Source organism: Copadichromis virginalis, linkage group LG23 (genome assembly GCF_057382275.1).
Source record: "Copadichromis virginalis isolate Kocher_CV1m ecotype Utaka linkage group LG23, C_Virginalis_male_GT1.1, whole genome shotgun sequence".
NCBI lineage: Eukaryota > Metazoa > Chordata > Actinopteri > Cichliformes > Cichlidae > Copadichromis > Copadichromis virginalis.
In genome coordinates, this window is record NC_140639.1 from 12,311,857 (window position 1) to 12,325,560 (window position 13,704).

At 40.9% G+C, this 13,704-nt stretch overlaps 2 protein-coding genes across 6 annotated transcripts; both read left to right on the forward strand.

The window, feature by feature from the left end:
* Positions 1–338: 338 nt before the first annotated feature.
* LOC146680403 (cytochrome b-c1 complex subunit 10-like) lies at positions 339–3,349 on the forward strand. The gene is made up of 3 exons (XM_085449843.1): positions 339–641; positions 2,549–2,680; positions 3,109–3,349. Exons 1-2 carry the CDS (start codon positions 580–582, stop codon positions 2,667–2,669), a joined length of 183 nt encoding a protein of 60 aa, XP_085305969.1. The 5' UTR covers positions 339–579; the 3' UTR covers positions 2,670–2,680; positions 3,109–3,349.
* A 230-nt stretch (positions 3,350–3,579) lies between these two features.
* mbd3b (methyl-CpG binding domain protein 3b) lies at positions 3,580–12,761 on the forward strand. Of its 5 annotated transcripts, none has more exons than XM_085448170.1 (8): positions 3,580–3,692; positions 7,334–7,402; positions 7,971–8,130; positions 9,135–9,272; positions 9,503–9,593; positions 9,772–9,949; positions 10,986–11,138; positions 12,393–12,761. In XM_085448170.1, exons 1-7 carry the CDS (start codon positions 3,679–3,681, stop codon positions 11,131–11,133), a joined length of 798 nt encoding a protein of 265 aa, XP_085304296.1. In that variant the 5' UTR covers positions 3,580–3,678; the 3' UTR covers positions 11,134–11,138; positions 12,393–12,761. The 5 variants fall into 5 exon arrangements, with proteins under 5 accessions (XP_085304296.1, XP_085304298.1, XP_085304299.1 ...); XM_085448172.1 differs by having other exon boundaries at positions 7,337–7,402; XM_085448174.1 differs by lacking the exon at positions 3,580–3,692 and adding an exon at positions 6,174–6,993.
* The last annotated feature ends 943 nt before the right edge of the window (positions 12,762–13,704 follow it).

Sequence of the window (13,704 nt, forward strand, 5' to 3'; positions counted from 1 at the left end):
CACAGAGCTTGACATCTTGGAGCGAGGACACTGTTGACTGCTGGTCCTCAGAGCGCCTGACTCAGCCTGTCTCTCTCTTACATATATATATATTTACATATATAAATATATATAGTTGAGAACTGTCCTGTAAATAACAGTAATGTAGCAATAAATGTGCCATTTTAATAACAGATTATACCTTTTCCAATGTCTGGGTTTTGAATATTGTATACATTTAAAAAAAAAAAAAAAAAAAAAAAAAAAAAAAGGAAAATAAAGGAAACCATTGTAATAAAGGGTTAAATTAATTTGTCCATATTTTCTATTGCCAATATTCGGACAGGGTAAAAACTCACTCGAGCGCCATCAGAATGCAACAAAGGCGCCACGTTAAAGAGCAGATGTGAGCCGTTACTGGAGCTCTGAAGCCAACATGTTTAAACAGCCCTCTTTTGTAAACGCAGGTCTTTAAAATGGTGGCCTGAAACGACCCTGCACTGCTGCACGCAACCGCGGATGTGGTAGTTATTTTTAAACAGGCAGAAGAAGAGACAGCCCGGGGTCCTTCGCGACAAGAGCAATTACGAGAAGGTCACAATGGTTCAGAAAATATTAAATAAAATCATCGGAGCCAAGTACATAGGTATTGCGAGGACGTGGTAAGTTAAGAGGTGGAGCGGGTTTACGGGGGGTTGGTCCTGCTTTTTTTTCTTTTTCCTTTGTGTGTCCTGCGTCACCCCTTTTAGCCTAGCTGGCTAGCTGTTTGTTACCATAGAGATGGTTTTTTTTTTTTTTTTTTTTGTAATGGCGAACTAAATGGCTGAGTGTTACAGCTGGGTTGGTTTACAGCTCAGTTAGTGATATGGGAGTCAAGGTTTATGTCTGTTATGCTATGATACATCCAGATCCTCCCAGTAAGAACAGAACCGCTCATACTGGCCTGATGGAAAATAGTGTACATGAGAATTATTATTATTATTATATTTTGTTATTTTTGCATCAAATGTAAGGATTTCCCAGTTTTTCATACTCTTAATTAAACCGGAATGTTTACAGTTACTGCTCGTTAACCATTTACAACATTAATATTATCCAGTTTGGATAACTAATAACAGGAAATCCTCACTCATTGTTTAGTAAAACTAGAGTCAAACTGATGTTTGTGTACCTGTATTAGAGGTAAAAGACTGATTATAGGCCATTAAGAGATTGTGTTTTCCAAAATATTGTTAGAAATGGTGTAACACAAGGTTTGGCCAGCAGGGCGGCGCCGCCTCCGTTGTTTCCAGCGTGCTTAGAGCTGCCTGCAGCACCTGCAGCAGAATGGCATTAGTAAGCTGCCAGCCCCCATCATTTTGCCTATTTGATATAATCTTAGTATATTGTATTTTTATTCATATATAAAACTTGGGAATGTTTTACTCCCTAACAAACTGTATCGCTCCAAATCATTAACACCTCTTTTTTTCTGTTAGTAAATCATTCCCTTTTATTCAGACAGGAGTTCCTCTTTCTTTGTCAGTGTGTCAGGTAGTCAGACTCGAACATCATGGAAGGTGGTAGAGAAGCAGACTCAGCAGACATTTCGAGTTTCCAGAGGTGAGCAATTTATTTATAGTGAACTCCATCCTACGTGAAACTTAACAAAACTTCCCCCCAAAGTAACCCAATTAACAAAACTGAAAAGTACATGGATTTCGTAACACAGCTCACCTCTCCTTCATCATCTGAGTCTGGCAGAGACTGACTATATAGGGCCATCAATTTCCCTTCATTTAGTCCAGCCAGTACCACTCACTTGAGCTGAGTGATCTAAAACTCTACATAGTTGACTAAAAATGACAAAAAAAACTCCTCACACTTCTAATTAGCACCTTTACACAACTAAACGGCTCTATTTAGGGAAAAAAAAGATTCAGCAAATCCCTTCAGACCTTGAAACAAACAAAAGGAAGCATTTCTATGGTAAAAGAAACCCCTCCTTTTGGTTCAACCTGCTGATGTCATGAGTGGCATCATCAGCACTTTAAAATAAGGAAATGCTAGGTGGGCCTTTCCCCACACCTGACCTACATGAAGACTGAAAAGAAAGGACAAAGTAAGTATGAACAAATGACTTAACCTGTAACATAATAAAACATAAAGAAACATGTAACTGAGTATTTGCCTTAATTTGCAGAATGTGTGTTTTGCCAGCAACAGAATGCTTACACAAACAAACCCGGGATAGTTAGTGCAGCAATGTTACTTTGACAAATAGCAAATAAATACAGAGACAGAATAATGTGCAAAAAAAGTCAGCACATCTGGGACAATTGCTCATCCACTTTGTCACACTGTGCATATCTTTTTGCAAGCAAATTTATTTTTATGGTCATCCAAATAAAAAATAAATAAATAATGATATATATATATAATAGTATCTATAAAAACGGCATCCAGTACAAAATAAATAACAGACTATTACTACCATGTCGTATGGTGACTGAGGGGTGTAATCTAAGCTGGCATTGAGGGTGTGGTTACATTTCTGTCTTATTCAGGAGTCCTGTTTTCTTCCTTCCAGGGTCCCAAACATGGTTGCCTGGGGAACAGTGGGCGGCGTGGCACTCATTCACTTCACAGATTGGCGATTAATCCTAGACTATGTGCCGTACGTTAGAGGGAAGTTCAAGACAGACGAGTAAACTCTTAACATGTGAGTGTGTTACAGGTGTATAAAGGCTGTGCAGATCATTCTGCTCTTCTTTTCCTGTTCACTGAAGTAATATGCAAGAATAAAGGCTCCATGCTTCTGTATGATTAATTTTTGAAAATGATTTAGTTTTTCTTTTTTTATTATTATGAATTATGTGGCAATGTTTGGGTGTACTACAGATATTGTAGATAATATCTTTGATATCCATTCTGTCATTTTTGTACATGTGTTACTGGTTAAAACAGACCCTATTTAATAGTTGCAGACCTTTGGAACCCTCGCCCTATCCCAACCTCTTTATCATGTCAGAAATCCTTCACTTGTTGCATCAGGCAGAAGGTTTCCTAAGAGAAAAACAGGAGTTAGCCATTCAGCCTGACGTGTTCATGTACACTTTTCTAATAAACGGGCCGTGTGTCTGCCTGCAGGACCACAACGTTGGGATGGGCACTTGGGTGGATTGCTTTCACACCTTGAGCTTTTGTGGGATGCCCTGTCTCAACAGTCAGTCACTGAGGGCTTGTTAGGAGTTTGGACTTCAAGATGCACTCTCTTTATAAACTGCTGTTTTTGATTCAGTGTTATTAAATGTGAATAAATGTAATTTACTCCCAGTATGTCTCCTTGTTCTCTAAATGTACAACTATTAAAATGCTTTGTTCAAACTTGTATGGTGAGAAATTTTCGTTTATTTACTTAAAATCAACTGGATGTTTTTATTTATTTATTTTATTTCATTTAGTAGCTGTCACAGCATGCTTTTCTCGTGCTGTAAAAATAATTTAAAATTGCATATTAATTCAGCCTAACGAGCCCAGCAGCTCAACCAGAAGAGGCCAGTTTGAGCCAGACATTATGCTCTTTTTATCAGGCAGACTGCGAAATTTGCGTGGATAATGTCTTTCATTTCTAACATCGAAGGGGGAGGGGACTGAAAGAAGAGAGGGGAGAAGGGATTTAACATAGCGAGAGGGAGAAAACCAGATAGTGTCTTCAAGATGGATAAAAACGAGTAAGTACACGTAAAGGACAATAAAACCGCGAGCTGTGGGTGTAATTATGACTAGCGTTTGATGCGTTATTCGGAATATGTTCGGAAACTATGTTTGCCATCGATCAGGCAAATCCCACCGTCTAGTCTCCTCGCATTCTGCAAACATCCATGCACCGGCTTGAAGCCAGGCTGTCCGCGTCCCTGGAGCCTCGCAGCATGCTTTAATATCTCTGAGATTCACAGATAATACGGTTTAAGCACGGAGGCAGGACTGCGTCGACACGGTGCTGTTTCGGCGCAGATTTTTAGCCGTGCAAAGTAGAAATAATGTTTCTTTTTCCTGCATTGTTCTTATAGAAACTAAGCGTGACGTGTAGTTGAAATGCTGTGCGGTACATCGGTGACATCTACTTTGTTCATTGATAAAAGCCGGCTCCGAGCCTGAATGACAACGGTCGGCATTGTCGTGGTGAAACGGCTCTCCACTTTCACGCAGTTCACACAGAAACCTGCGCATTTTGGTGAAGAAACCACAAATAAATGTGTTTATTTTGCGTATTTTGCTGGATTTAATTATTTAGCACCGGTCGTGGTTGTTGTCAGCGCCGCTTCGTGCTTATTGTTTACGGTCTATTTGTAGCTGCAGCCTAATTTATGTTTCCCATAGATTAACGTTGCTCTGGTGTTATGACACTGACGTCAAGCTACGGGGACGTAGAACGCACAACTTCCTGTAAGATCTGTCAAAATAAAAGCGTATACAGGGTCGCTTCAGTTCAAGAATTTGTAGGATTTAGCTGCATAACCCAAACTCTGGTATAACTAAGCACAGCAAGGGGGAGGCAGTCATACTATACTCAATCATAATATTATAATTATATATTTAATCGCATAACTGCATTCACATATTTGATAAAACATTGTTTTAATTCAACATGAACAATCACTCAAAAACTGAAAAACGCTAAGTAGATCTCAATTTTATTTATTTATTATTAAACCTTACATTTCAAAGTCAAGAATTTAACTACTCAAATGCATTCAAATAACAATTTTCAGTATTAGCTGTTTTTAATAGAATCAATAGAATATCTTTATTTGTCATTGTCCGGGTGTACGAGAATGTTTGGATCATCTCCCTGAGTAATGCATGCAATTAAGACACATCAATTTCTATAAAGTCTTGATTTATAAAACTAAAAAAAATGAATGTGAATATTTAAATTAGAGGAAAAAGAACAAGAATAAATTAAAACACATGAACGTATCCATTTTACGGTCTTTGGTGATATCACACACAAGTTTTGGGTTTAAACGTGTGTAAGTTTGTTCTGTTTATATTCAAATATGAATATGAAAATATTCATGTAATAAATAGTTTGAAAAGACTCATTATTCAACTGTTACGCAAATATTTAAGGAAATCTTTAAGATTAAGTGGTTTGTCACCCAAGTTTCAGATTTTAACATTAAAATTTTGAGAGACAACCGAGTATAAAACATTAGGAAAATTAATGTGAATGTGAGAGCCCAAACTTAATACCAGTTCAGATAATTGAACTTCATATGTTCAGCTAAGATATTACAGACAGGCAAAATACAACCTGAAGGCAACTCACTTTGCTATTTAAATGAAATCAATGGTGCCAGCTTTATAGCCTGCACAACAAATCCAAGCATAAACAGCTTATCTGAAACCATATCATGAACCATTATGAATAATAACCATAAACACACAGAACACTCATTTGTAAATAAGCCTGTGAGTTAAAGACAGCCTGGTGAGCTGATGATGACTTCCATTGAAACAAGTATGGTGGTAATCCAGTGTCCTCCTCAGTCATGCCGCCACATTTGATGCAGATGCTCTAAGTTATTATTGAACAAGTATTTAACACAGGCTGGTTGTTACTACAATAAATTGAAATTGTTTAATATTTTCATTACCAAATCATAAGACTTAATTTACTTACAGCAGTAAAAATTTTACCTTTTTGGATGGAAGGTTACTATAAGGCTATTATAGTTAATGAAATCTAACTAAAATAACAAAAAATCCCTCTGGCAGCTAACTTTACTAGAAATAAATGTGTAAAACTAAATACAAATAAAAAATGAGTATAATAACTCTTGCGTGTACTGCCATGTAACTACGTTACAATGCATGTTTTAACACTGACCTCTTCAGGGGTCAGTATAGAGCACGGTTACTTAACATTGTGGACCACATGGATCTCACTTTGATCTTAAGTGGGCCGGACCGGTGAAACTGCCCTTTTCGTCAGTGTAAATAAATGTAACCACTTATTGGAGAAATATGATAATGTAAGAAAAAGAAACGTCTCAGTTTATCCACGTGTTACTTTGTTAAACGTGTTAATCTTTTAGCGTGACTGTGTAAAATTAATGTGTAAAATTACAGGCAGCTCATTAGCCAGAATGTCCTGCAATAACAAAACAGAAAGTTACTATAATTCACAGAAAATGTCCTTTTTTGGACTGATTGTTAAAAAAAGGAAATTTTATGTTTTGAATTATTTATCTATCACTTAATTGCTTGTAGTATGTATGGCCTCAAGGAGTGCTTCATCAGCAAAAAAAAACCAAACTGCAAATCTTGCATAAAAAAACTTTCAAAAGTCCAAAGATTTATGTCTTCCTGCACATTTTCCAAAGCCGTCAAGTGGGCCGGATTGGAGTCTTTGCTGGGCTGAATCTGGCCCCCGGGCCTTACATTTGACCCTCCAGGTTTAGGAGGATTATTTTCCCCTTTTTAAACATCAGTAATATCTTCCTTTCCCCCGGTCGCTTGCTCTACTTTACCCAAGAATCAGCTCACGCTTCGATAAGGACGTGCTTTTCTACCGAAATCCGAACGCACTAGCTTCCTGTTTGTGTCGCGACGCTTTGACGTATCTGTCCTGTTTTCCTTGCGGATGTAGCCCTCGTGCCCCGGAGAGACAGTCAGGTAGTGATGTGGCTGAGGTCCGCGGCGGAGCGATCTGCGCTACGACAAAGAGCCGAGATGTTCGGGCAGAGATCTACTCCAGAGGACGCGCGTAGTAACATGGTCGAAACAAAAGCGTGAGACGCCATAGGCCTGCCGTCCCAACAACATTATATACAAATATACATCGGCACATTTCCTAAAAGCCACTGTGGTCATCTGGAGTAAGTTTGAGTGGATTTAGAGATTACTCGCGTGGGAAATGGAGAAGAAAAGGTGGGATTGCACTGCTCTCCCCAAAGGCTGGAAAATGGAAGAAGTGACCAGAAAGTCCGGTTTGTCAGCTGGAAAGAGCGATGTCTATTATTTTAGGTACTGCACGAGCTAAGGGCTTGTAACAAAAACAAAACTTAGAAGTTGCACGAGACACCGAGTGTGCGGACGGAAGCGGGGCAGGAGTGTGTTCGGTGTCGATGTAAAGTTTGGGAATGGGAGGGAAGGAGGGGGGCTCTGTTTGCTGCACGACAACAACAAGGCCAGCCGGGCCAAGTCCTCAACAACTGTTGGGACTGCAAGGAGTGTGTGCAGGCTAGCAGCAGCTCCTCATACCTGACAAGGTGTTGAGATAAATAAAGATCCGTGTAATCTCCGCTAATGACCTTTTATTTCCCAGTGAAGTGAATCAACAAACCTCAGATTTGTTCTCATTTAGCAGAGGAGAAGAGCAAGATGAGGAACAGAGGCAAGAGAGGGGGGAGGCGGGTCGGTTGTATAGTTTGTGGTAGGCTAAATGTACAATCCTACTGGTGTTCACTGGTGTGTGATGTTAGATGCATTTGCATGAGTTACTCTAGCACGTATCCACCCACAGTTGTTCCTTTGTTTGGTCATCTCTCAGGCTCAAGATGATGCTGTTGCTGCTCCCAGCAGCAGAGCTCTAATGTTTCCACCCTGAAACATTTGACTAGTTTTAGTTTTGCCATGTTCACATTGTGATCACTGATGGAGGAGGGTGGGGTGTAGTTACACATGTTCAGTATATATTTTCATATGTGCCCATTTTTCCTGAGACGTGTGCAGCTTGTTGGTAGGTGACAGAGCCAAGGTGGAGTCTGCATCCATTTCACAAAGTGCTCATCCGCTCATTTGGATGTCTCCTGCTTCTCTTTGTTGCTGTTGACTTGTTGCATGTTGTCGTCTGTGTGTTACACTTTTCTGTGTCGTCTCTGTTTGTTTTTTGTCTTTCGTGTTTTCAGTCTCGGTGTGACCTTTGTTTTTGCTGAGAGGCAGTGCTAACCCTTTTTTTTTTTTTTTCTTCCCCCGCCTCATCTCTGCGTCTTCCTCGTTAGTCCATCTGGGAAGAAGTTTCGGAGCAAGCCTCAGCTGGCCCGTTACCTTGGTAACCAGATGGACCTCAGCTCTTTTGATTTCCGCACGGGGAAGATGCTGATGAGCAAGCTGAACAAGAATCGCCAGAGACTGCGATACGATAACAACAGCCAGAACAAGGTGACACAGTTGGCCTCGTGAAAATCAGCCGCTTGACCTCAGTGCTAAAGCGGGCTCCAGATTTGTGTTCTATTTACTGTCTGCGCTTTTATCTGCATGCCAGAATCCTGAGTGTGAAGTCTGTGATCTAAGTGGAGGAAGGACGCATGCAGCCACTGCTTTGTAAAGTTAATCTCTTTTGCGGATTATATGTTGCTCGTCTCGATAAACAGATTGGATCAGTAGCTCTAAGGAGTGTACAAGCAAGATTAACAGTGTAGCTGTGTAGACTGAGCTTAAAGCAAGACTCAGAGATGTTTCTGTTAACCTGCATCGATCACTGTGGTAACAGGTTAGCTGTGCGGCCCACACTTTCTGTGGGTCGCACAGCTAACCGCTCCAGATAAGGTGATGGCGAGGAGTTTCTCGAAATATTCTCCTGACAGTTCGGTCTGGAGTGATGCAGAACGAATGCATTATAATCAAACCTGCGGAAAAGTCACATTTTAGTAATGTACCCAACAAAACTGTGCAGTTAGAGTGGACAAACTGTTCAATGATGGTGAGATTACATGATTACATTTTTATGATCTGAGCTAGAGTCTGACGTCCACTGCTCGCAACACAGCTCAGGAAACTGATTAGTGCTTCTTTGGTGGATACAACATGTAAGATTAAATCAGAAATGAGGGATGTGCTGAGTGCAGATACAGATCGGAGAGAATGAGATGAAACATAGTTTGTGGTACAAGTTCAAATTTAATTACAGCTCAGAGAGTAAAATGGTGTTTGCAGGCAAGTCATTCAAGCTATGGGCGACCGTGACGAGCTACATGCGATCACAACCATCAGTTGGAGGTTTTTGGTTCAGCACGCTCTTCTTCATGACTGATTTCCCCCAGCGACCGTTTGCCATCACCAAGCAGCGGCTGGTGCCTATGAAGCAGAGGCTTTAGCTCTCTAGTTGAATGAGACGGATCCTGTTTCTCTTGTCCTTCTCATCCTCTCTTGATATTTTTGTTAAGGGTAAACCTGACCTGAACACATCACTCCCAGTCAGACAGACGGCCTCCATCTTTAAGCAGCCCGTTACCAAGGTTACCAACCATCCCAACAACAAAGTGAAGACGGACCCTCAGAAAGCCGTTGACCAGCCCAGACAGGTGAATAAACTGTTACTGTGACAATAAGCCAGAGAAATCAGGAGGCCTGTAATCTGATACTGTAATTTAAAGGATCAGATAATGAAGAGTGTGTGTAGCTAGGAAACTGGACAGACCAGTATTGCTTGAATACTGGTGGATTGGGGGGGGGGTTACTGCATTCGTAGGAACAATGTATTTCTGTTGAGAACTGCCTGCAGCTGAAACATTCTTCCTTATTTTGTTCACAGTTATTCTGGGAGAAGAAACTCAGTGGTCTGAATGCTTATGACATTGCAGAGGAGCTGGTGAAAACAATGGAACTGCCTAAAGGCCTGCAAGGTAAAACTTCATCAGCCTCACCAAGCACTTTATGTCCTAAAATGACATTTTGGTATTTCCTCTAAGAGCAGTTTTCGACTGAGCTCAGTAACTGCTAAACTTTGATAAAATATAAATAAACATGGGTGTAGTTAACAGTTTCTGGAAAGTGTTTGGTAACCACATGCTGGTCCCACAGGTGTCGGTCCAGGTTGCACAGATAAAACTCTCCTGTCGGCGATTGCCAGCGCTCTGCACACGAGCGCTGCTCCAATCACCGGGCAGCTGTCCGCCGCTGTGGAGAAGAACCCGGGAGTCTGGCTCAACACTGCGCAGCCACTGTGCAAGGCCTTCATAGTCACTGATGAAGACATCCGGTGGGTTTCTTAAAACAGTCTACACGTGTTTTGGGTTTTCAGAAAAAAAATCTACTCATGTTTACCTGAGCCTGTGATTTTCAGTTCCAGGAAGTAAGACCTCCAGTAGTGGAGTAAAATTGAACTGAATTCAATTTTATTTATACAGCACCAAATGGCAACAACTGTCGCCTCAAAGCACTTTGTATTGTAAGGTAGACCCTACAATAATATATACAGAGAAAACCCAATAATCATATGACCCCCTATGAGCAAGCACTTTGGTAACAGTGGGAAGGAAAAACTCCCTTTTAACAGGAAGAAACCTTCGGCAGAAAAAGGCTCAGGGAGGGGCGGAGCCATCTGCTGCGACCAGTTGGGGTGAGAGAAGGAAGACGGGATTAAAAAACATGCTGTGGAAGAGAGACAGAGATTAATAAAAAGTATGATTCAGTGCAGAGAGGTCTATTAACACATAGTGAGTGAAGAAGAAACACTCAATGCATCATGGGAATCCCCCAGCAGCCTATGCCTACAGCAACATAACTAAGGGAGGATTCAGCGTCACCTGATCCAGCCCTAACTATATGCTTTAGCAAAAAGGAAAGTTTGAAGCCTGTCTGTTTCCTGAATCCAAACTGGAAGCTGGTTCCATAGAAGAGGGAACTGAAAACTGAAGGCTGTTTCCCATTGTACTTTTAAATACTCTAGGAACAACAAGTAAGCCTGCAGTGCGAGAGCGAAGTGCTCTAATGCTGTGATATGGTACTATAAGGTCATTAAGCTAAAGAGAGATGCAACAGGTATCGATTCTTTCTATCCCAAATTTAAATGCATTAGAAAAATGGGGCTATTTGCCAAATGCAAAGTAAGCTTGCCTTTTTTCTGTTATCTCTGATTAGCCCAATTCCAGTATTCTTCTGGTCAGTGTTCCTCAACCCATAGCAAGTGACCAGTGATCTCTGTAAAGACACCATCTGCTCTTTGTTGGTTTAATGGCTGTTATGGCCAGATGTAACTGCCAACTGTAACAGCTTCCTGTTGTGTTTACGTGTAGGAAGCAGGAGGAGCTGGTGTACAGCGTGAGGAAGCGGCTGGAAGAGGCACTCATGGCCGATATGTTGGCCCACGTCGAGGAGGCTGCCAATGAAGGAGAGGCTTTAAAGGAAGAGGGCAATGGCAGTGAAGACATGGAGAGTGTATAGCACAGGTTGGTGGAAACACTGAAATGACAGTTTACTCAAAGATTAGATTTATGTGTTTAAACTCTGTATCACTGTTTATCTGTCCAGGCTTATTTTGTCCAATTGTGTGAATATTGGTTGTAGATAGATACATCACACTTCTCTTTTATAATAAAGGTAGATAACACTAATCTGCAGAATGAAAATAGTTCCTGGATGAATCCGGTCACAACAACTTTTTTGAGTCGTGACATATGCGGTGTACTTTGTGCACCAGACATTTAGTGCTAAGTAGACACAACACTGTTCAAGATGGGGAAGAGAGACGGATCCCCGGGAGGGTCACATCAGGGCAGGTATCCGGTGTAAAAAATCAATCAAATATATCAAATATACGCATTAATGGGGGTGACCCCTGGATGAATAAGTGAGCGCCTGGAAAAAAGCTTGAATTCAGTTACCAGTCTTAGTTGATTTAGTGGATAATGTGAGGAATTTGTATTCATTATTGGATTAGTTCCTACAGTTTGTGTACTCTGCATGTCTGTGTCTGTCATGGCTGACCACAGTAAAGTGTTGAGCTCAAATCTGCTGCACACACCTGGTAGTTAAGCAGATAACGGTCAGATCATGCTGTCACCATAAACAAACCATTCTGGAATTCATTTGGATCAGAGACCCTCCAAAGGGTCCATGCCTGGTTGCTTCGGTTCTCACCGGAGTGTTTGCATCTTTACAAAAAAATAAAAGAGGTTTGATTTAAACGGACACAAGTGTGGAAATGTGTTAGCGCCAGCATCTCCAGAACAGGGCAGCTTGCAACAGGACATTCTAGCTCACAGTGTGTCAGCAATAAGTTGAAATCACGTCTGCTTAATATTAATTTTATGTCTTTTTAAGGTTATCGGGGGGGCTCGCCGCAACAGTCCCAGTTTCTATTTTAGCCCATTGGGAAAATTAATTACTCACCACTGTTCTAGGTGGATGAGCAGCATTAAAGCCAGAGGTGGGAAAAACGTGTATAAATGTAATATACTGGGGTTACCTGTCTCTTTTATAGGCCTGTAAGATAAATGTGGGGGAGAAAATCCACAAAAAACGACTGGAACAAAAGCTTTGACGCGTTCTGCAGTTTGTTTTTTTTGTTGCAAACCCAGAACCGTTTCTCAGTGATGATCCAAATCATTCCTGTTCTGTAACTTAGTGCAGTCATTACACTACACTGTATAAAATATCACCTGTGCAGTAAATCGATTTGCTAATATTTTTTTCTTTTGTAGGTTTTTGCAAAGTCCAGATGGAGTCTCTCCACGCCTACATCTACGACCATGAACAGTAGGATTCCCCATTCCAGTCCAGCTCTGAAGAACCTAAACCTAAGCCCGACTTATTCCAGTACGACCTAAAGAGCCCTTTTCCCTTCGCCTGACCCCAGAAACAAGTCTCAAATGCATCCGTTCATCAATAACTCCACTGGATGGACTCCTCGGCCGTATTTTAGAGCCCACGTGATTGTTATTGAGGAAATGAAAATAAATAAATAAATAAATGAAATCAAATGAACTTTCGAATACTAAAATAATAACTTATCTAAATCGTGGCAAATTCAGTGTTCGGTGATAAGTGTGTTTTCTACTAAAAAGCTTTGAATGAGTTGAATGATTTTTTGTGACAATCACGTCAAATCTGAACAAAACTCGATTTGTTCCGGGCAGATTGGAAGTGAATGTTTTTGTACGTTTGCCATCTCTCTTTCTTGAATTTGTACGATACACTCCTGACGCAGCACACGCACAGCTCGTCCTTACGGTTTAGTTTGTGTCCGTTGGAACGGGCAGAGTCCAGTTTTTGTTGTCATTTTGAGAAAACATCTGCGCCAGCTGCATTGTGCTGAGTCCCGTTCAGTATTGACCAAAGAGGAGGCAGTCGTTCTGAAAGGCGTTTTAGGTTTTTGGCTTTGAGGTGAAAAGAGCGCACGACGGGACTGTGGGCGAGAAATGACGCGAGACCTCTTTCCGTTGTACACTTATTACTGTTTTAACTCTCATCATCGTTATAGGTGCTTACTGATGTTGTGAGACGCTGCTTATTCAAAGCTTTGTTACGATCACGGCTTCAGTTCGTGTATTTTCTTTTTAAAAATAATTCTAATGTGTCAGTGTTACCACACAATACGCTGCCTCCTCTGAAACACACGCACAGAATTGGGTAGAAAGCAAATTAGCTGAATTTTAGACTCACTGTCTTTTCATTGTATCACGCGAGCGGTAATATTTTGTATTTTTTAATCCCCAGTGAATAATGCGTCCCGCTGAAATCATGAAATTCCCTATAAAACATCAGCAGGCTGTTTGCTGAGATGAATTTGATTGTATTGCTTATTAAAATGAGTCAGTATGTCACAAAATGTGCTGAGTGTTTTTTTTTTTTTTTTTTTTTATGCCTTCAATGATCACCTCTGGACAAATGTTTCACACTCGGCACATCCAATCACTGCATCTCCTCGCAGATTAACAGTTAACTTGCCAGTCCTCGTGTCTTTATGTGGACAAAGTGCAAGCTACTGTCAGCTGGATGTGACGCGGCTTTGCA

Coding starts and splice junctions, on each gene's coding strand:
- LOC146680403 (XM_085449843.1), top strand. CDS start 580: ATGGTTCAGAAAATATTAAATAAAATCATCGGAGCCAAGTACATAGGT. Junction 642..2,548: donor ATAGGTATTGCGAGGACGTG/GTAAGTTAAGAG, acceptor TCTTCCTTCCAG/GGTCCCAAACATGGTTGCCT.
- mbd3b (XM_085448174.1), top strand. CDS start 6,884: ATGGAGAAGAAAAGGTGGGATTGCACTGCTCTCCCCAAAGGCTGGAAA. Junction 8,131..9,134: donor ATAACAACAGCCAGAACAAG/GTGACACAGTTG, acceptor ATTTTTGTTAAG/GGTAAACCTGACCTGAACAC. Junction 9,273..9,502: donor CCGTTGACCAGCCCAGACAG/GTGAATAAACTG, acceptor TTTTGTTCACAG/TTATTCTGGGAGAAGAAACT.